The following is a 21660-nucleotide window of genomic DNA, read 5'->3' as shown; positions in this document are numbered from 1 at the left end:
AAACAAGATCCCGCCAAATTTTACCTTGTCCCTGTTTCTCGATAAAACCAAGACTTTTGAAGTTGATATGATTGTGACTTTTACTTCATTTTCTTGCTTGTTGGACTTCAAACTGTGTGCTTTTAAACAAGCTATGAATGCAGGGATCTTCCCTGTGTTGTTCGTTGGAATAGTTGTACAACTAAGACAGCTATTAAAATTTCCTATTGTTAAATGTTAAGATAACGCCTTTTAAATGGTTATTGAAAACTTTATGGATATCATAACATTTTACTTCCCTTAGGCCTCATCAAATTGATAACTTGTTAATCGGATTTTTTCCAAAAGAAAATGGAGCGCGCGATCGAAATAATAAAAAAAATATTTGTTTTGCATTTAGCAATAAAGAGGAGCGGGCGAAGAGCGAACAAATATATATATAGTCACCTTTACTCATATTTTATTCACTTAACTAAGAATGACAATGTAAACAGTACAAAGATAACATCCGAGTGACAAATGATAACATTATAAAGATAATTTTATACAAATATTAGTTCTGAGATCAAACAAATGTAATATTTTTAAACAATATAAAAAAAATGAAATAATTCAAAACCACATTTTTTGAGTTGTTAAATATTTTTGCAAAGTTATTTCAAAATACCCTATGCATGGCCAAGTTAAAGCCTGGACACAAGAGCACCAATGGTCACAGCCTTCTGCCCACCCAACGACATTCCCTAATCTAATAACCTAGGTTTACCAGTTTTCCTTTGGAAAACCTGGTGAAAAACAATTATCTGTTAAAATACTTTGTCATATCTCATTTCATGGAAATAACTATACAAGGTGAGTAGAAAAATAATTCACAACATGAATATAGGCATTTGCAATAAAATATAAACTCCAGCTATCACAGGAAAATTGATACCCCCATACGCCGCCTGGGCACAATAATAATGCAACTAACTAATTGTGGGTAAAAGAAAATGGGAAGGTTTATTGGCCATGTTTTCAACCAATCAATTACTTTTACTAATTTGAATATGCCAGACAATATTTTTATACCATTATATATTAGCCATTACTAATGAAATGTGACAGAAAAAGCAGAAAATGTTTACCAACATATCTATGGTGTTTCAGGATTATAGCTACAATACTTTTGGTGCCATAACTCTGATTAGACTTAGTGGACTATGACAAAAATAGGTGCGTAACAGATTATGTTGACCAACATTCGTATGAAGTTTCATGAGTATAAAATACTATGTGTAAATGTTTTGTGTAACATGCGATTCAAGACGTTTGTAACATTTTTAGACCATTTTACTTAAGTCAAGAGCCATAACTCTGGTACGACAAGTAGAATGTGATAAAAATAGTAAGTGCACAACATTCTAATACTCGATTTTTGCGCTGTATTTTGATTGGATGTCCGTTAGCGAATTCTAGCTAGAGGAGTTCCGAATGCGAATTTGAATAATCAAAGTAGTACCAGGACTGACGAGAGAAATAGTTCTCCTAACCAGGCATTCTGGAACTGATAGCAGCTTTTGTTGTTTTTGGGTTATGCCACAATATGCGGATAATGTGAATTTTAAAAGTGTTCAATTGAAGTTATTCATCAATATGGCCGCCCATGGAATGATTACCGTCATCATACGGATATATGTTCACCTTACCTTGGATAGCATGTACAATTTGAAAAATCATGTCATTTCAATTTTGCAATCGGAATGAGATTAGAATTTTCAAATATGCGCATAATTATTCATAAAGTTTCTTTCTCAATGAAGCCAAATGTATGAATTTGTGCATAGCACCTAGATTATGAAAATGATGGGAGTTTACCTGCGCCTAGAAAAGTTTTCGGAAACATTTTCAGTGTAAGTACAAAATTACTTCATACATTGCATTTGTACAATGACATTGTGATAAAACCATCGTCATTTGTTAAACGGTCTTGACTTTTAAAATTATTAAAGTATATTGAGCGAAAAGATAAATGGCATGAGCTAGATTGTTCGAAAATGGCGAGGCTTTGCTGAAAGAAGTCGATCTGAATTAGTGTTTCATTAAACACTTAAGGGCTATAAAAGAAAAATATTGGCTAAAAATAATTTATGTGTAACTTTTGTGTTTTTATTTAACAATGCAGTGTTACATATTGGGGAGTTACAATTGGAGGATATGTTTTACATTGGTATGAACCAGTCGACTTGTGGCGTTTATGGAACAAAACGAAAATCCAAATGTTGAAAAAAGTTAGCTGAAAGCGCATTCTTGTGGTAAATAAAATAATGAAGATTTAACATCACAATAATCATTGCCGTCCAGGATTTTTTTCATGATGTTAAATGATGCTAAAACATCATTAAAAAAGCCTGGACAGCAGTTTAGAATGACTAACCTGATGATGTCAAACCAGAAGTCCTCTTATCTTGAGATTGGATAATTGGCTTGTGTAATCAGATTCAGGGTTTGGGTACAAAGTTGACAAATTTGCTCCAACCCATTAGTGAAAACTGCGTATCTTCAAGAATAACATAGACTATGCGAATCTTAACGTTACATATAATCATAGAAATATGAATACCTCACAGGGTGAAAGTTATTTGTAAAGCTTATACCAAGTGAGGTTTTCAGAAAGCTCTTGAAAATGCATACACTTTTTAAATGCAGTTTGAAACCTTGTTAATTAAAACAAATCTTATCAGAAGACAATTACGATGAACATATTTGATAAGCCACAGGCATTATAAGATACATTAATTTAATTAACAACAAGTGAAGCTGATGCTGTAATTTGACGACAAACAAAGCAGTACAAAGTTCAGTTCATCAACTGTGAGCAAGTGTGAGAATACCACACATAATTTATTAATTTTCATTGCGATTCAGACAATTTTCCTTCGAGAAATCAGTAAATTAGCTCACTTGAATTATCCCTGTCATAGTCAAATGTCAAAATCAAATTTCAATATACACTTCATAATTTGATTTAAACCATTTAACAAAGATGAACAAATGTGATTTTTAATCAGAACAATATATCCTTTAGGTGATCTTAAATTAAAATTAATTAGGTCATTACTCTATAGGTATTACATTTGTGATTCAATTTAATGTAAATGTCTTTCCTTGCCCCTAAATGTGACAAAATGATTCGATAATGAAATTAAACAACGGGCGAAATACAAGTTTGAACACGAAAGCCATAATTACATATCGTATGTACAGTATTCAAAAAGAGACCATTTTCTGGCTTGTGTAAATAATTAGAAACTTTTTTTAGATTTCTTATTTAAATAGTATAATTTTTTATTGTTTGTTAGGAATATACAGAAATCTCATATCTATGCCTAATGGGGTCATCCTTGATTGCTATGCTATTACGATATGTTTTATTCATTGTTAAATTTATGTAAACATTATTATGTTGACTTAAATTTAGGATGAGAATTAATGGTATAGTTAATGAGAGAATGTTTTTGTATGTTTAAACCCATTTTGGTGTGGTAGTTTATGCTTTAGTCTTGTTCAATTTAGGTTTTGAGGGTTTTCAAAGAAACTGAACGACTTGTCCAGCTGTCTAGAAAGACAATGTCAAACCCTGAGCAGATCAAGTTTCATGTGTTTCCAAATTACCAACTTGGCAATGGTTTAGATCATACCATAACATTCTAATGATACTTGTTTTAAAGAACATGTTAGTGTTTAGATTGATTGTATGTGGAATCAAATATCATACGTAAATTCATGCACTGAATGAAACATAATTTAAATTTCTCATTGATATAACACATAGCCCTAAGAACATGTAGATCTTAGATTAGGGGCTTGGACTGAGTGGGCAGGAAAATTGCATGTTCATACTTTGTACTTTCAAATGCAAGAACCGTAGTTTATTCAAAATAAATGAAGTAATCCCTACAATCAGGAACTGCTGTATTGCTTTACCAGCTCAAATGTCATCATGACTTGAATTCAAAGTTGTGCAATTCCAGTCACAGCTGGATATCAGAAGTATTCAAACACTATTCTAGCAAAATACAATGACTTACAGTTGCGAAATCACAGCTTTTTTTTAATAGACATGGACGGGTGTATTTTGTATGCAGTCTGACATACATGTAGTTGTCTTTTACAAAGATTGTTCAAAGTATGGCCCTATGTTTTTAGGCTGCCTTGTCCAAGAGGTGACATGTATTGTATATATAATCTATAGAATATAATTACATCTTTGAAAATCTTCTGCTCTGAAACTGCAAATCACAGACATTTGATAAAATGATGTATAACTCATTAAGAGGCACTTTACCAAGCTTGTTTAAATCATGAAGTTTTGGTTGAATCTTGTCCAAGCCCCACGCCCCAATTTTTTCCTTTATAATTAAATACTTAAGCTTTAAAAAATGCTCTTCTCCCAATCCGTAAGGCGAAGACTTTTAATATTTTTATATACATGTAGCCTCATATAGTTAGTGGCTAATCACCAAAAGTGTTCTATTCTGACCTTATGTTTTTGATACTGATGTAGAATTTAGTCTTTGAAAATCTTCTTGACTGAAACCACAAGGCGTATACCCTTCATGTTTAATATGTAGCCTCATGTGTAGCTATTTGGTATGTCACCTCCTGTAGTTTTAACTACTCTGAAGCCAGTGACTTCCTTAGCAAGGTATGACTTCTTTAGCAACAACTTTCTTCTATATCAACCAGCAACCTCCATAACAACAAATGTCTTCCTTAGCAATCAATAACTTTATCATCAAACACTATGCACTAATCATTCACTATGCAACGAATACTTCCCTTAGGAATTAAAGACTTAATCGCAAACATAGTCTCTCTAAGCTCCAATGGTCTTTCTTAGAAACCACATCTATAGCAACCAATGACTTACTTCTTAGCAACCAATGACCTCCATGGAAACCTTGGCTTCCTTAGCGACCAATTTCTTTTTTAGCAACTAATAACTTTCTTAGCAACCAACGACTTCCTTAGCAACTACTAACTTTCTAAATGGTAACTTACATCCATAGCAATCATGACTTTCCCTGCAACATATTAGTACCATAGTTACATATGACAACCTTTGCAACTACGTTCATTCATACTTACCGATCAGCTCCTTAACAACACCTAACTTCCTTGGAATTCCAAAGACGTCCATAGCAACTATGATTACCTTACAAACTCCATTCATTGAAACCGATAATTTAGTTTAGAAACTTCATTCTTATGCCCCCTTTCGAAGAAGAGGAGAAATATTGCTATGCACAAGTCGGTCGGTAGACCAAAGCTTGTCCGAGTGATAACTCGACAATTTCTGGACCTATTGTCAGCAAACTTGACATGAAGGTCGGGCTTGACAGTAGATGATCCCTACTGATTTAGGGGTCATCGGGTCAAAGGTCAAGATCACAGTGACCTTTAATTGGGAAAAATGTTAAAGCTTGTCCGAGTGATAACCCAACAATGCCTGCACCTATGGCCATCAAACTTAAGATTGAGGCAGGGCCTGACCAGTAGATGGCACCTATTGATTTTAGGGGTCATGGGGTTAAAGGTCCAGGTCACAGTTAACTCGAAAATGCCTGCACTCATGGTTCTCAAATTTAACTCGGAGATTCAGCCTGGCCAGAAGATGACCCTGTTGATTTCAGGGGTCGTCGAGTCAAAGGTCAAGGTCACAGTGACCTTGATAACAAACTCAACAATTCCTGGACCTATGGTCATCAAAATTGACATGAATGTTTGACCTGACCAGTCGATTACCTCTATTGATTTTAGGGGTCTTTGGGTCAAAGGTCATGGTCGCAGTGACCTTTAATGCAAAAATATTTTCCTAGTTATAACTCACCAAAGCCTGCAACCATGGCCCTCAAACTTGACTTGGAGGTTGGGCCTGACCAGTAGATGATCCCGATTGATTTAAGGGGTCATCGTGTCAAGGTCACAGTGACGTGGAACGCAAACATCTAGTCTGTAAAACAGCTCGACAATGACTGCACCCATGGCCCTCTTACTTGATATTTAGGTTTGGTGTGACCAGTAGATTACCCTATGAATTTTAAGGTCAAAGAGTCAAAGATCAAGTCACAACTTATATTGGTCATTAAATTACATATTAACTTATTTCCTGTTGCTACGATGATACATGTTTATCTGCAAAGATCAGTCATCATCTGCACATAATTAAAATTGTACCTACTATACCCACAACTGAGTGATCATAATCTTAAAACTGCCTCAAAGGCATCCAATGTCAATGACAAATCAGCTGTCATTTCGGTCCATGCATATTTCATTGAATTGTCCAAATACTTTTTGTCAACATGGCGCTCATGGGGTATGGAGGCTATTCGTTGCCAAAAGTCCAGACGTGTAATTCCCACAATGTGTTTCTTAATCGTACTAAATATCTCTTACATTTGTCAATGTAGACGTGCTATTTGTTGTTTCTATTCGTCAGTTTTTCCGTATTGATTTGTCATTTGTCATTATAGTAGTCAAAATGTATATTTGTCAGATCGACCCTGTATAAACTCACTAAAACATTGATCGTATAACTTGCCTTTAACAATATGATGATGTAATTTAGAAAGCCGAATCATGCATATGTAAAACTGCAATCCTACAGTCGACACTCGCATTCGTAAAATGAACATTTGCAGTCCAAGTCCAGGTTTTCAAAAGTCAATTGACAAGTTCAGAATTACAAGGATAGACGATTTGGCCTATACCTTATATGGTAAATGTCACCGGAAGAAACGAAGGTGAATGGGCGGAGCTAACTAATCAGATTTTCTTTCGTTTATTTCCGTCGAATCAACCAAGGGAGATAACATCTTCGCCTACCGCCTGTAAATTCCCGGTTGTAAGTCCGAGTACTCTCTCTTTATTTCACAATAAAAACTAAAATTAACTTCATCTTTTATTTTATTTTGACGATCAATGTTCCTAAATGGGTTATAAATCACCATATTATTTAGTCAATTGCAGTTGGGTGTATCTGAGCTGGGCTCACGGACCCAGATTTATACTGCCACTGTCAGTTGTTGTTTTTTTACTTATATACCCAAGCAAGCAAAAATTGTCCATTTATTTTATAAGTGGACCATGGGCGGCTCGTTCAATGGGGGGGGGGGGGGGGAGCTGTAGGGTCTGTGTCCCCGTTGGGCCGCAAGTAAACTTAAAGGTTAATTTTTTTGTCAATATTTCTCAGAAAAAATACTTAATTACGCCATAATGCACCAATTCAGACTAAAAATATTTAAAATATTCTAGGGGGAGTACCCCTAAACCCCACTTCCCACATTTTAAACATATTAATATCATCCCACTCGAGGGATCATGTCCAAAAAGTTGTGCCCCTAAGTAACGCCCCTCTAACGCAAGTCCCTGTTCAAAACCTGCTCCAGCAAACCCACGAAACTTTTGATGGACATCATAATGATATCCACCTAGTTTTGTCTGATGTTATACATTTACTATCTTAATAAGCATGTATGGTGTAAACATATAATTTCAATACATCATTGAAACAAAATATCCATGTGGATGGAAGAACAGCCCTCCAACCCACTTGTGTCCCCCAGTTATGAATTACGGGATCTGTCACTGTGACCCATAACAATCAAGTGGGGGATTTCAAGAACATGAAACAATATATATCGTGAGTCTTAGATTAGAAAAACAAACGCGCGATTTTTCCCCTCCAAAAGGGCTAGGTCCGCTTCACCTAAATGTGAAAAAAAGCCCTGACTGCTGAGAGTGGGTGGGGTATAAAAGGTAGCAGCAAGTAATAATTGTTTATTAGCAATAAATTGACTTCATCATTAAAATACTTTATTAATTACCTATAAAATAATATTCGTTACAGTATAATGTACGAGTTATATGAAGTTGTAATCTAAGTGTATTTTATCCATACAGTTCCAGCTACCAGGTAAGAAACCTCTGGGGCATCTTAGTGAATAATTTCAACTTAATGAAAATTTGGATTTTTTTCTGCGTAAATTTTAAATTATCTAATATTGCTTGCAATCTTAAACATTGCAAAAAGGCAAGAAAGTGTCCTCTAATGGTAGAATTTAAAATAGTGTTTATTGTAATTTAAAGCTGCACTCTCACAGACTGACAGTCTCGGCTGATTTTGGCAGCAATGCTTTCTATACAAATAATAAGATTACTCACACTAAAACAGATTTAAATTGTTTGGAAACTGCCGACATTTTTCATTTGTCTTAAAACGTTACTGTAGTATCACTTTTAGCCATAAAACATCAATTTGCGAACGTAAAACTGAAAAAAATGTATCTGATCTTTTGTCAGCAGTCTTATACCACTGGTATTCAGACATTTACGCAAAAATTGGCTAATTCCAAAGCAAAAAAATAAAAATAGTTGTCAACACGGTCAATCTGTGAGAGTGCAGCTTTAAAAGAAAAATAAGACCATGGGACTGTTCATTCTTGATGTATAATTTAATGCTAATGACTTACATTTTGTTGTGTTTGAGTCAAGTATCATTTCGCATACATCTCATTTCATGTCATATGTGCGTAATTACTATTATATAGACAAAAACATGTTGTTATATCATATATTATTTTATTCGACATGAAATAATTTATAATCCATCCTGTTTCCAAATCATAGTCCATAATGTCATAATATAGATGATTCGTAATGTCCATAATAAGGTTCGCAATGTCCATGGTCCAAAGTATCCATAATTGGTTTAAATAGAGCCGAGTGATAGCGGAAATTTCCGAAAGATGTAAGGAGGAGTTAAGACATGGTTAAGGCGGAGTTAAGACATGGTTAAGGCGGAGTTAAGACATGGTTAAGGCGGAGCTATCTATCAATAAACTTAAATTCATCTCGTAAACATGTTCAACTGCGAATGAAAAGTCACCACCATACAATGTACTTCGTAGAACTACGAACTGAAATCTGTCTTCTACACACCGCAATGTAAAACTCGGCATGTGACTTTCACAGAATGACGTCTGTTGAATAGATGCAAGGAGAATAAAACTCCAATTGGTACAATGAAAATGAAAATGTGCAGTGTAAAATGTAAAAATACAACCGATGAGTTGGCGGTTGTAAAATGTAAATTGGTAAATCATCAATGTTACAAACCTAAAATACACACATACACGTCTGGACTTTTGGCAACGAATAGCCTCCATAATGGGGGGGGGGGGATAAAGTTTGACAAACATCTCTTGTTAATTTTAACTTTTGAAGATCTAAGTTACATTATATTTTAATTCAACAAACTTGACTATCAGTTTAATAAAGGCATGGCCGCATTCAGCTCTCTTAGTGCCTTGATGTATGCATGTGTTCTGAGATATGTAAAACTAATGCAATAACATACATAAATTATAATGCTTACTGTTTGGAATTAAAGTACTCTATGTACTTTGGTTATCATACGTCAGACATGTTAATTAATTGGTATAAGTCAGATCTTACGGCACTGAGAATTTCAAAAGAACTATGACAATTTTATCCCGCCCTCTTAACGAGGCTTTTACTATTTTCTATGCAGCTCGCAAGCATTTCCGTCTAATGCTTTAACTAACCCATTCAACAGTGCTCCTTTGTGGTGTGAGCCATTTCTGTAAATGCTAAGAACACAGTTGTCAACAATCCCCTAAATGAAACAATAGTCCATCAGTGCTTTCAATACTTTGATTCATTCTTGCAATGACTACACGATTGTTGGTAGCCATTTTAGTTCCGGTAGAGTATTTATAAAAACCTACACCGTACTGTTAAGGGAAAAGGCTACATTCCACTGAACAAATACGCGCGCGTAAAAAAAAACTCAAATGTTTTAGATGGTGCGGGCGCAGGTGATAAACAAATGTCTCTCTGAAGAAATAGGTGCGGAAAATCCGATGAACAATTTATTAATTTGGTGAGGCCTTAGGCGTGAACTATTGTACATTTATGTTTATGTAACGTACTCTCAGAAACCCGTTCATTCCTGCCTGGTTGTACAAACTAACACCTGAAGGTCGAGAATGGAGCAGACTAATAAAGCTGCTGCAAACCTTCACTGGAAATATCATAGAGTCAAGGAGACAACTCTTGGTACGTTATTACTTGCTATTTTGTCAAAGGGCAAAGGAAACAATATCGGGTGAAAATGAAGACGAATATGGTTTCCTGCACCCCGTATATCCCATATCAGATCACAACTAACCCCGTAACGTATATATCACATCGACAAACTGCTAACATGTATAAATGTTTCATTTATTCAGCGGAATATTCATCAGAATCGGAAAATAGACGCCATTTTGGTACGATATTAATTTGGTGACCCAATGTGGAAAAATATGGGGTCACCGTGTAATCAGTCCTGGACCAATGGGGTTGCGTCATTTATGTTGGAGGCGTGATCTATACTTTAATCTGTAGCATTATGGTAACGGTAACAACACAAACTATTTTATGAAATGAACTACGTACAGTTGGAGGACCATATTAGGGTCGGATAATACCCGGTTGCAGTTTACCTAAAAAGGCTTGCCTTGGGTTAGTCTAAACTGTATTAAGTTTGTCTAAACTGTATTAAGTTTACAACGTGATAAAGAATTAAACTATATTAAATTATGTTAAGTCACTCTCGCTGGCACGATGTTGCACGAAGAGAGTGTGGTTTTGTGCTGTGGGGAAATCCGGAGAACACGGGAAAACGCACTTGTAAGATATGGTGACCGAAACCAAACGCTCATGCGTCCAAGCCAGAAATCGAGCCCAGTTCGCCTTGTGTTCTTACCACTGCCCTAACCATACAGCCTGCTTTACTTTGGGGCTGTAAGACGTTTAGCGTATTTGCAATTCGTGTCTTGATATTTTAATTAACCAGAAAGAGCATCCGTTAGAGGTTGGTCAGTCCGACAGGAAGAGGCGGCTGGACTTTTTGGATATTCTGTTGACGGCTACGGATGACCAGGGCCGAGGACTGGACAGGCAGGAAATACAGGACGAGGTCGATACGTTTACATTTGAGGGTAATATATCCATCAAGCAACGAGTTTTCACAATGTTAACGTACCGATTTATGTTATAAATTAATTTGACTTTTGCAAATCAAATGATGTGGAATGCTTAAATTCAATACAAACGTAAAACATTTAACATTTTGACATTTTATTTAGGACACGACACTACAGGATCTGCCCTTGGCTGGGCAATTTACGCCCTTGGCCAGAACCCAGAGATCCAGGGAAAGGTCTATAAAGAAGTCATCACTGTCCTAGAAGACAGAACACATGTCAAACTGTAAGTTTAGGATTTGGAAAAATATTCCAAGTGAAGTTGTTCGGAGATTTTCGTGATTATCCTTTACTTTCTATTTTGAAACAGAAGCTATTGTAGCAACTGTTTATTTTTTATTAAATATCAATTTGTCTTCTTCGTTATATTAAATGGTTTGCAATGCCATATATAACGCTTGCGCGTTAAAGGATGTCGTTAGCTTACAAGAGATTCAAACCATTTTGTCAATTACAATAATTTGCTACGCTAGGTAAATGGTTTAGAAGTTCTAATTTTTCAATATTTTAATTTAAAACATCATATGTTTAAATGTTACAGAGAGAGCATTCGAGCATTTACGTACCTGCCCCAATATTTTACATAAGGCATGCTCGTATATTATTGAAAACAATTACTGTTTGTTACACCTAGAACATTCGACCATTTACGTACCTGGCCCAATATATCACAAAATGCGTTTACTATTTAAAACAGTACCTGTTTGTTACCGTGAGGACATAGGAGCAGTAAGGTGCCTGTTCCAATATTTCACAGATGGCATTGCGCGTATATTATTTAAAACAATAACTGTTTGTTACAGTGAGGACATTCGGTCATTCACGTACCTGTCCCAATATATCAAAGAGGTCATGCGCGTATACAGCCCCGTCCCGATGATTGCCCGCAGAAGCGCAAAGACTCTGGTGTTAGACGGCTTTGAGATACCACCCGGTATAAGGATTGATATTAATATTCATGCCACCCACCATAATCCTGCGGTCTGGGACAAACCAGAGGTATCATTTTGATTCTTTTTTTCCTATTTAATCTAAACACGTACAATAAAAATGCCTAAAGGTTCTGGTGGACATTTTATTAACGGCAAGTGAAATATTTTAAACATGCTTGTATTTTAATGATGTAACATGGATTTCATCATTTAAATACAAGCAAATCTAAAATATATCGCACGTGTGAAAGCAAAACAATAGAATAGTCTATAGGTTACAAAATATTTTCATACATTTTCTGTTTAAAAGTTTGAAATTAACATTACTCACCCATGTGAGAACCCTTTTAAGTCACGTGATTCCCCAACTATACAATTTTGTAAACAATGAATGGTTGTTTCGTAGAACACTGCTCTTGATTGAAGCCATGGTTACATCTACCCGTATTGTCAATGGTCAATTTTAATCATACAGAGGTATATGTTTCCTATAGTTTGGTTGTGTTGATTCTTGTTAAATTTACAATACAAGGATTGTGAAACAAGTTATGTGTATTACATCATTATTTTAATCACTCGTGTTGGCACGATGATACTCGACAGTGCGGTCTTGAGTTGCGTGGGGACCCGGAGTTCCGGGATGAAACCCGCTTAGTCCGACTTGTTGGCCTCAAACCAAACTCACATACGTCCAGGCCGGGAATCGAACCCGGTGCGCCTAGGTGTGAAGCGAGTTTGCTATCCGCACAACTTGACAATCTATTTTTATTATTTGGATGCATCTTTTGCTCTCCTTAAGTATTCATTTATAATTATACAAACATTACAAATTCTTATTGTTTACTCTGTCTTGTAATACAAGAAATCAATTTAATGGATTAAGTAATATTTGCGTTTTCAGGAGTTCAATCCAGATCGGTATGGCGCCGTCAACAAGGACGAAAACGATACGTTTGGCTTCATACCCTTCTCTGCTGGCTCAAGGTTGTATTTAAGATTTATTGTGTGCATTTAAATAATGGGTTGCAATGTTTGCTCATATTGTTATACAGTCGAACCCAATTGGCCTTTACATCCAGTTCGAGCCAACGAGAAATTCGAGCCAAGACAGTTCGAGCAAACGGGGTTCGACTATTTAACACATACTCAGTATTTAATAAGTCATATACAATACAAGCACCTCTGTTATATATGTTAAGTAAGGTAATCCTGTTGTCCAACAATACGTTTTTTACATAACAACGGGCAGATTCTCAGGTGGACATGGATTTTACAATATTGGTGTTTGGTTAGATATTTTTCTTGTATGGTCCGTTGTTGTTTACAATATTGATGCATGGTTTGATATTAAAAAAATGTTTGGTTTATTGGTGTATGATTGATTGGTTCATTGTTGTTTTCTTTCGCAGGAACTGTATCGGACAGGTGTTCGCATTGAATGAACTCAAGATATGTCTGGCCAAGTTCGTGAAGAGGTAAGAATACAGTAAACGACCAAGATGTATGTACATGAATATGCTGTGACACATTTCCATAATGTTGAAAGCTCATGCGTTTGTATCACGTCGTTTCATATAAATAATAAAACAAGTATTGTTGAATAGTAAACTAAACACCGATTATGCCATGTGACTTTAATTGGAATTTAAATTATAAATATGTAGCCGACTGTACAATTTAAGGCACTTTGGAACACTGGTCTATGTACTAGCATGTGCTTTCTCCATTATGCTACGTACACTTATCAACATGTTGGGTGCATTCTCCGTTTCGTTACGTGCAAACTTCATTATGTTAAGTGTACTTATCAATAATGTTAGGTAATTTCTATATTTTGTTATGTGCACATTTTATTATATTAAGTGCACTGATCACTGTGTTAGATGAATTCTCCATTTCGTTATGTACTTACATCGTTATGTTATGTTCACCTTTCAATATGTTAGGTGCATTTTCCATTTCGTTATGTTCGTACTACGTTATGCTATGTGTTCTTATACATACATTACCTTGGGAGCATTCTCTATTTCGTTAAGTGCATACTTCATTATGATATGTGTACTTATCAATGTTTTAGGAGCATTCTCCATTTCGTTATGTGAATACTTCATTAATATGTTATGACGACTTAATAATGTGTTCGGTCCATTCTCTGTTTCGTTATTTGCCTACTTCACTATGTTGTGTGCACTTAACAATGTGTAAGGTTCATTATCATTTCGTTATGTCTTACTTCATTGTGGTATGTGCACTTGAAGATATGTATGGTTCATTCTTTATGTCTTTGTGTGCACACTTTATTGTGTTATGCGTACTTAACGATATGTTACGTTCATTCTCTAACCCCACAAACATTTAAAAAAAAAGATAAATGCAAACTACGTTAACGAATAAAAGAGCAATGAAATACTTGAAAAATGAACAAAATCTTGACAAGACTAACTCCTTCAAATCATAATATATGCATAAAAAGTGAAAACATGTATATTTGTCATTATATTAGCTATTTTGGCTTGATTTCGTACCGATCATTGTGTTTAGTAAACACTTCATTATGATATGTGCAACAGGTATCGTCCATTCAGAAAGCACTTCACATATTAATAAGTACACATAACATAATAAAGTGTGCACATAAAGAAATGGAGAATGCATCTAACATATTGATAAATGCACATGACACAATGAAGTGTGCACATAACGAAATGGAGAATGCACCAAACATATTGATAAATGCACATAGCATATTCAAGTGTGAACATAACGAAATGGAGAATGCACAGAACGTATTGATAAATGCACATAGCATATTAAAGTGTGAACATAACGAAATAGAGAATTCACCGAACATATTGATAAATGCACATATCATAATGAAGTGTGAACATAACGAAATAGAGAATTCACCGAACATATTGATAAATGCACATAGCATTATAAAGTGTGAACATAACGAAATGGAGAATGCACCGAACATATTGATATATGTACATAGCATAATGAAGTGTGCACAGAACATATTGATAAGTACACATACCATAATGAAGTGTGAACGTAACGAAATGGAGAATGCACCGAACATATTGATAAATGCATATAACATAATGAAGTGTGCGCAAAACGAAATATAGAAAGTACCTAACATATTGATAATTGCACATAACATAACGAAATGTGCACATACCATATTGATAAGTACACATAACATAATGAGGTGTGAACATAACGAAATGGAGATTGCAACGAACATATTGATAAATGCACATAACATAATGAAGTGTGCACATACCATATTGATAAGGACACAAAACATAATGAAGTGTGCACAAAACGAAATATAGAAAGTACCTAACATATTGATAAATGCACATGGCATAATGAATTGTGCACATAACATATTGATAAATGCACATTACATAATGAAGTGTTCACATAACAAAATGGAGAATGCATCGAACAAATTCATAAATGCACATAGCATAATGAAGTATGCATATAACAAAATGGAGAATGCAACGAACATATGATAAATGCACAAAACATAATGAAGTGTGAACATAACGAAATGGAGAATGCACCCAACATATTGATAAATGCACATAACATATTGAAGTGTTCACATAACAAATTGGAATACGCACCCAACATGTTGATATGTATACATAGGATAATGGGGTAAGCACGTGATAGTACGTAGAACAGTATAATGAGGCAGCAAAGGCGTTCCATAGATAACCATATTGTTTTGCTTCCAGGTTCGAAGTGTTTCCAGACCCGGGACACAAACCTGAAATGGTGCCGGACATCGTCACAAGATCTACAACAGGGCTGAAAGTCATTATCAAGAAACGGTGTTAGGGACAGTTAATTTATTGTGTTGTTTAAAAAGAAAGATGTATATAATTGCACATAATTTAATATAACATTAATATTTTCCATGTTGTTTTGTACGATTTAAATCCAAAATCGACCAAATATAATTCAAACATATTTAGAATTGATATGTTAACATAACATGTATATATAAAGATAAGGCCCTAAACAATGTCAAATATTAACTAATATATTTGACTCTATATATTTATAATGATATTTGTTCAAGTCATACTCTTATTTATTTATTGAAATATCATTTTATCAATTTTGATTTTTTTGTTAAAAAAACAGACGTTATCTTTGTTAAGTAAACAGAATCCACGTAAATTCTGGAAACATATTAAGAAATATAAAAAGGCAAAAAGTGCTAATCCTATTGAGATAGAAATCAATGAATTTTTTGATCATTTTACGAATGTACCTAATTCCCCGCATCCTAGCACTTTTGGTAATGAGGATGATGATTATTCAAATGAAGAAGTGATTATTGAAATGTTAGATTGTCCGTTTTCCGTTGAGGAAATATGCAAAACTATATCCATGTTAAGCAGACATAAAAGTGCTATTATCACAAACAATGTTGCTGATTTTTTATTGATAGCAAAAAAATTATTGCACCATATTTAGTTCAATTATTTAACCATATTTATGATACGGGCGAATACCCTGAGTCTTGGACAAAGGGCATAATTGTTCCAATCTTTAAGAAAGGATATAGAACCGATCCCTCCAACTATCGTGGTATCACTCTTGTCAATATAATGGCTAAAATATTTTCTCTTACTCTACGTAATAGACTAAATGATTGGTGTGAAAATGGAAATATTTTTAATGACACACAATTTAGATTTAGAGATAACCACAGCACTTCAGATTGTATATTTATATTGCATAGTATTATTCAGAAGGTTTTAATGAATAAATCAAAATTGTATTGTGCCTTCATTGATTATGAAAAGGCGTTTGATACAGTTAATCACGAGGCTTTATGGATAAAACTATTAAAATCTGGTGTGAGTTGCAAAATGTGAAGAATGATCAAATCAATATATATGAATGTCAAATCGTGTGTACGCAACTGTAGAAAGATGGAAATATCTGATTTTTTTACGTTTCTCTGTAAAACAAGGTGAACCACTTTCTCCATTATTATTTATTTTATTTATCAATGATATTAGTGAGTCGATTGATTTTGAAAACTTAACCGCTAAAGATATAGAATTGTTGTCTGTATGTATGTTGCTGTTTGCAGATGATATTGCGCTTTTCAGTACGGACCCCAATAGGTTGCAAGCATTGTTAGATAATGTGTATATTTATTCTCATAAATGGGGTCTGAAAATTAATGTAAATAAGACAAAAGTGTGAATATTTGAAAAACGTAAATCCAGACACATGTTTGTGTGGACAGTGAACAGTGAAATCATTGACCTTGTTGACTCGTTTATATATCTTGGAATTAAATTCCATTACACTGGGAATATGAAATATGTTGTACAAACATTGCATGAACAAGCACTTAAAGCCTATCATAGTCTATTGTCTATAATTAGCAAAGTTCATCTTGATGTTAAATCTAAACTAAAACTATTTGATTCACTCATTTCCCCCATTCTGATGTATGGCTCTGAAATATGGGGCATTTATAATTATAAAGAAGTTGATAGATTACATCTTAAATTTTGCAAAAACCTGCTGGGTGTCAAACCTCAGACTTCTAGTGCAGCAGTTCTTGGAGAACTGGGTAGATATCCATTGTTTGTTAAATGTAAGGAACGTGCACTAAGGTATTAGTTAAAAATAATAAAAAATACTGATAACCCTATATATATGTTTCATTCAGAACAGTTACAAGTTGTACACTTAAATAGCAATAATTCTTTGGCTTTTGCTTTAAAAACATTGTTAGACAACATGGGATTCAGTGATACCTTCACAGCTTTCAATAATGATGTTAATTACTTACCTCTGTTTAAACAAAGATTGTATGACCAGTATAAACAGGAGTGGAACACAACTGTAGCTGGCCAATCAAAACTAGATTTTTATAGACTATTTAAAAGTGAGCTTAAATTTGAAAAATATATTGATGTTATTAATAATGATTTTATTAGAAAACAAATGTCGAAATTACGTTTGTGTTCTCACTCTTTGGAAATTGAAACGGGCAGATATCTAAATATTGATAGAAATGCTAGACTTTGTAAATGTTGTAATTTGAGAGTAGTAGAATCCGAATACCATTTTATTTTATGCTGCCCACTTTATCGTAATTTAAGACTAAAATATTGTATAAATGTAGCATTCCCGACTATTCAAAAGTTTATTAAGTTAATGTCGTGTGAAAAATCAAAAACAATTAGAAATGTTTCTAAATATATTCATCATGCTATGCTAAATAGACAAGAACAGCTTGATAATATACCTGCTTCTTAACTTTTGCTTAATATCTATCTATATGTGTTTTAAAAACATGTACTCCTTATAACTATATATGTACTTGTGTTGTAAAAAATATCATTCGGCCGTCTGTACAATGTTAAATATGTTTAATGGCCAAAGGTATTGTTATATGCCGATTTGTCAATAAACTTTGAAGTTGAAGTTGTTAAACGAGCTAGCTCGACATTTATATGCCGGATGTCATGTTGTTAGACATTCGATCTTTATAAATTTAAATCGAAAACCGAATGAGGACCAAGAATGACATTAATTGTAAAATACCGTATGTTGTTAAAGGAACTAGCTCGACATTCAATGCTAAATGACATGTGATTCGACATTCAATTTTTAATATTTTAGATTGAATGCCGAATGACGACCCAGAATAGCATTCAAATATTAAATATCGTATGTTGTTAAAGGATGCCAAATAACATGTTGTTTAACATTCAATCTTTAATATTTTAGATTGAATGCCGAATGGCGACCCAGAATGACATTTAAATGTTAAATGCCGTATACCGTTAAAGGAGCTAGCTGGACAATTTAATCTGAATACCATGATGATAGACATTAATCTTTTATATTTGAAATTGAATTTCGAATATCGACCCATCATGACATTTGAATTTATTTGTCGTATTTTGTTAAACGAGTTAGATGGACATTCCATCTCGAATGTAATGTTGCTAGACATCCAATGTTTAATTTTTTAAATTGAATGCTAAATGTCATAAGTCGAGCAAGCATGACATATACACTTTAAATGTCGTGAGCTGTACGCCATCCAAATAAATGGAATGTTGCTTGTGGAGTAAACTCAACATTCAATGTCGAATTGCGTTAAACTCACACAGCTAGCCCGTTTGTGCTGACTAAAGTGGCTAGAATGCTGATTTCTTTTGGCCAAGATTAATATTATTTTGAACGATAATTGTTAAATGATGATTGTTTTAATGTTGATTTGCACTGCGAAAAATGATGGATAATACATGATGGCAATTATTGAGATTATTATTATCGTTCTCGGGTATTTGCCAACGTTCGCGAGTATTTGCCAAAATGTGGTTCTGTTTAAAACAATATTATAAAATGCAGAATTCGTTTTGTTTTGAAAGAGATTTTTAATACTATGTAAGAATAACTTTGCATGCAGATGACAACGTTCTTAGGTTAGTGAAGGAGAAACAAGTCAATATATTATCACTTATGATAAAACAATAAAAATGGTATTGTTAGTCATAATATTCGTATTCTGTTATGGGAGTAGACATAACGTGACTGCATTGAAAACAAGCACTTGGAAGATGTTCTTACCAAACGAAAACAGCAAAAACGTACGACAACACAATTTTAAATGCGATAAAGTAAAGTGTAGTTCAAAAAGTATTTTCAGACACAACTTATTATATCTGTAAAAACTTAATACCTGCATCTATCCATATTGCTCCAGTTTTGTACGCGTACATATTTCAGTTGTAGGTGCTCTCCTTATTTATTTGGAGCTCTTTATTCTAATTGTATGTTCGTTGGGCAGCGTCAAGCTTAAACGTTTAATTTCCATCAAGACCTAAAATTAAACAATAAAATACATGCTTCTTTTCCTTAACTTATTATCTTTCAATTAATGCTCATTCGCCCGTAATCAAAGATCTTAAATCTAATGTAAACACACATTAAAGGGACTAGACACCAGATGGTCCAAAAATCGGCAAATACAGTATTTCCCTCAAAACAACTTAAACAAGCCTAGAATAAGAGCTAGTATGAGGCCGATTATACATAGTTTTAGATGATTCAAATAATATTTTGTCGCTGTCACAGCTGAGTCTACCCGTTTAAATTAGTGCGTAATGGCTTCCCAGTTTATAGTGAGATCTTTTAGCACCTAAAAGTCACGTGGTAAGCACATATACTTATACCGACGCTATATTTAAATATACTGGGAATAACGTGGTAGACAAACCCAGTAGAGTTCGAATTGTAACAATACGCAATAACTGCGAAAGCCACATTAGTAGGATTTAGTGAGTTGTGCACAACGATATCAATTTTATGTAAGTTTTTAACATTTTCCTTTTTCCTTGCAATGGTATCGTCTGGTGTCTGGTCCCTTTAACTGTGATGATGTTAATGAATACATTATTGTGACTTGTGTGTGTGTGTGTGCGTGCGTGTGTGCGTGCGTGCGTGTGTGTATTATTTTGAAAAGCATTTCATTTCCATATAGTTGCCCGAATACCAAGTTGATTTGGACAAAACATACTAAAAGGGTATGATGCTTATTGTGACAGAATATTATAATCATCAAACCATTATATTTTTTTAAGTTTAGATTTTTGTTTATTTAATAGAGGTCTTCATGAAAAACGTTCAAGACTACCACAGGTACGCGAACGTTTAATTTTATAAAGACCTCCAAACTAATTATATTAAATGTATATAATGGTTTCATTTGGACAAGAATACATTTTTTTTTTACTGACACATTCTCATTTATCAGAGATTTGATAATGATAAATCTAACAGGTAACGCATAGCATCATCACTCTGGTGTACGAGAATGTACTGACAAATCTCACCCTTTTGATACGAACATGCCTCTAGGATTAAAATGTGTACGTGTAAGAAACCAGAAGCAATATGAATACATGTAGATATTTTATGTTATTTCAACATATCTAGTTTTTGGAAATTGTTTTTGTATACTCAATTGAATGAAGCTGGTTATTGAAATAAGATTTAAATTTGAGTTAAAATTTACTTGTTTTTAAGCTGCACACTCACAGATTGAACGTTTTGACAACTTTTTAATTTTTTTGTCTTGGAACGAGCCTATTTCTTGCGAATATCCATGGAAACCAGTTAATAAGACTGCTGACAAAAAATAGATAGCAGATTTTTATATTCAAGTTAAAAAAATGATGTTTTATGCATTTTTCTTAAACCGTTAATAACGATTTAAGCCATAAAACTTTAATTTTCGAACGGAGATGAAAATCTGCGATCTTATCTTTTATCAGCAATCTAATATCATTGGTTTGCAGATATTTACGCAAACATTTGCTTTTTCAAAGACAAAAAAAGTTAAAGAAAATATCCCGAGGATTGTTGCTCATCTTTCACAGCCACGGTGGCGTAGTTTTTATTAATGGAAATATGTTGAACCTTAATTAAAAACGCTAAAAAACTACTTCCATAACTGAATGAATATGAATGTTAAAGACCAAGAAAACCATTTGTTCTATGTTTGATAATCAGTCCAAAATATACGTTGACTTGTGCTCCTTGACTAACGGACGAACACGCAAAACTGTTCCTGTGCATAGGAATAA

At 34.1% G+C, this 21660-nt stretch overlaps 1 protein-coding gene across 3 annotated transcripts in view; it reads left to right on the top strand.

The window, feature by feature from the left end:
- Nucleotides 1-18448, top strand: part of LOC128211011 (cytochrome P450 4F4-like) — a 37921-nt gene extending 19473 nt beyond the window's left edge. For 2 of the 3 annotated variants that reach the window (XM_052915386.1, XM_052915385.1), the window contains exons 6-12: nucleotides 9984-10104; nucleotides 10886-11030; nucleotides 11178-11301; nucleotides 11879-12074; nucleotides 12909-12991; nucleotides 13417-13482; nucleotides 15763-18448. In XM_052915386.1, coding sequence (XP_052771346.1) covers nucleotides 9984-10104; nucleotides 10886-11030; nucleotides 11178-11301; nucleotides 11879-12074; nucleotides 12909-12991; nucleotides 13417-13482; nucleotides 15763-15865 — 838 coding nt within the window. In that variant the 3' untranslated portion in view covers nucleotides 15866-18448. Of the gene's footprint in view, nucleotides 1-9983; nucleotides 10105-10885; nucleotides 11031-11177; nucleotides 11302-11878; nucleotides 12075-12908; nucleotides 12992-13416; nucleotides 13487-15762 lie in introns of those variants that run through there. The other variant, XM_052915387.1, reaches the window with a different exon arrangement.
- The last annotated feature ends 3212 nt before the right edge of the window (nucleotides 18449-21660 follow it).

This window comes from Mya arenaria, chromosome 12 (assembly GCF_026914265.1).
Source record: "Mya arenaria isolate MELC-2E11 chromosome 12, ASM2691426v1".
Taxonomy (NCBI): domain Eukaryota; kingdom Metazoa; phylum Mollusca; class Bivalvia; order Myida; family Myidae; genus Mya; species Mya arenaria.
Note: the sequence above shows the minus strand (reverse complement) of the source record. Positions and strands in the feature narration are given on the sequence as shown.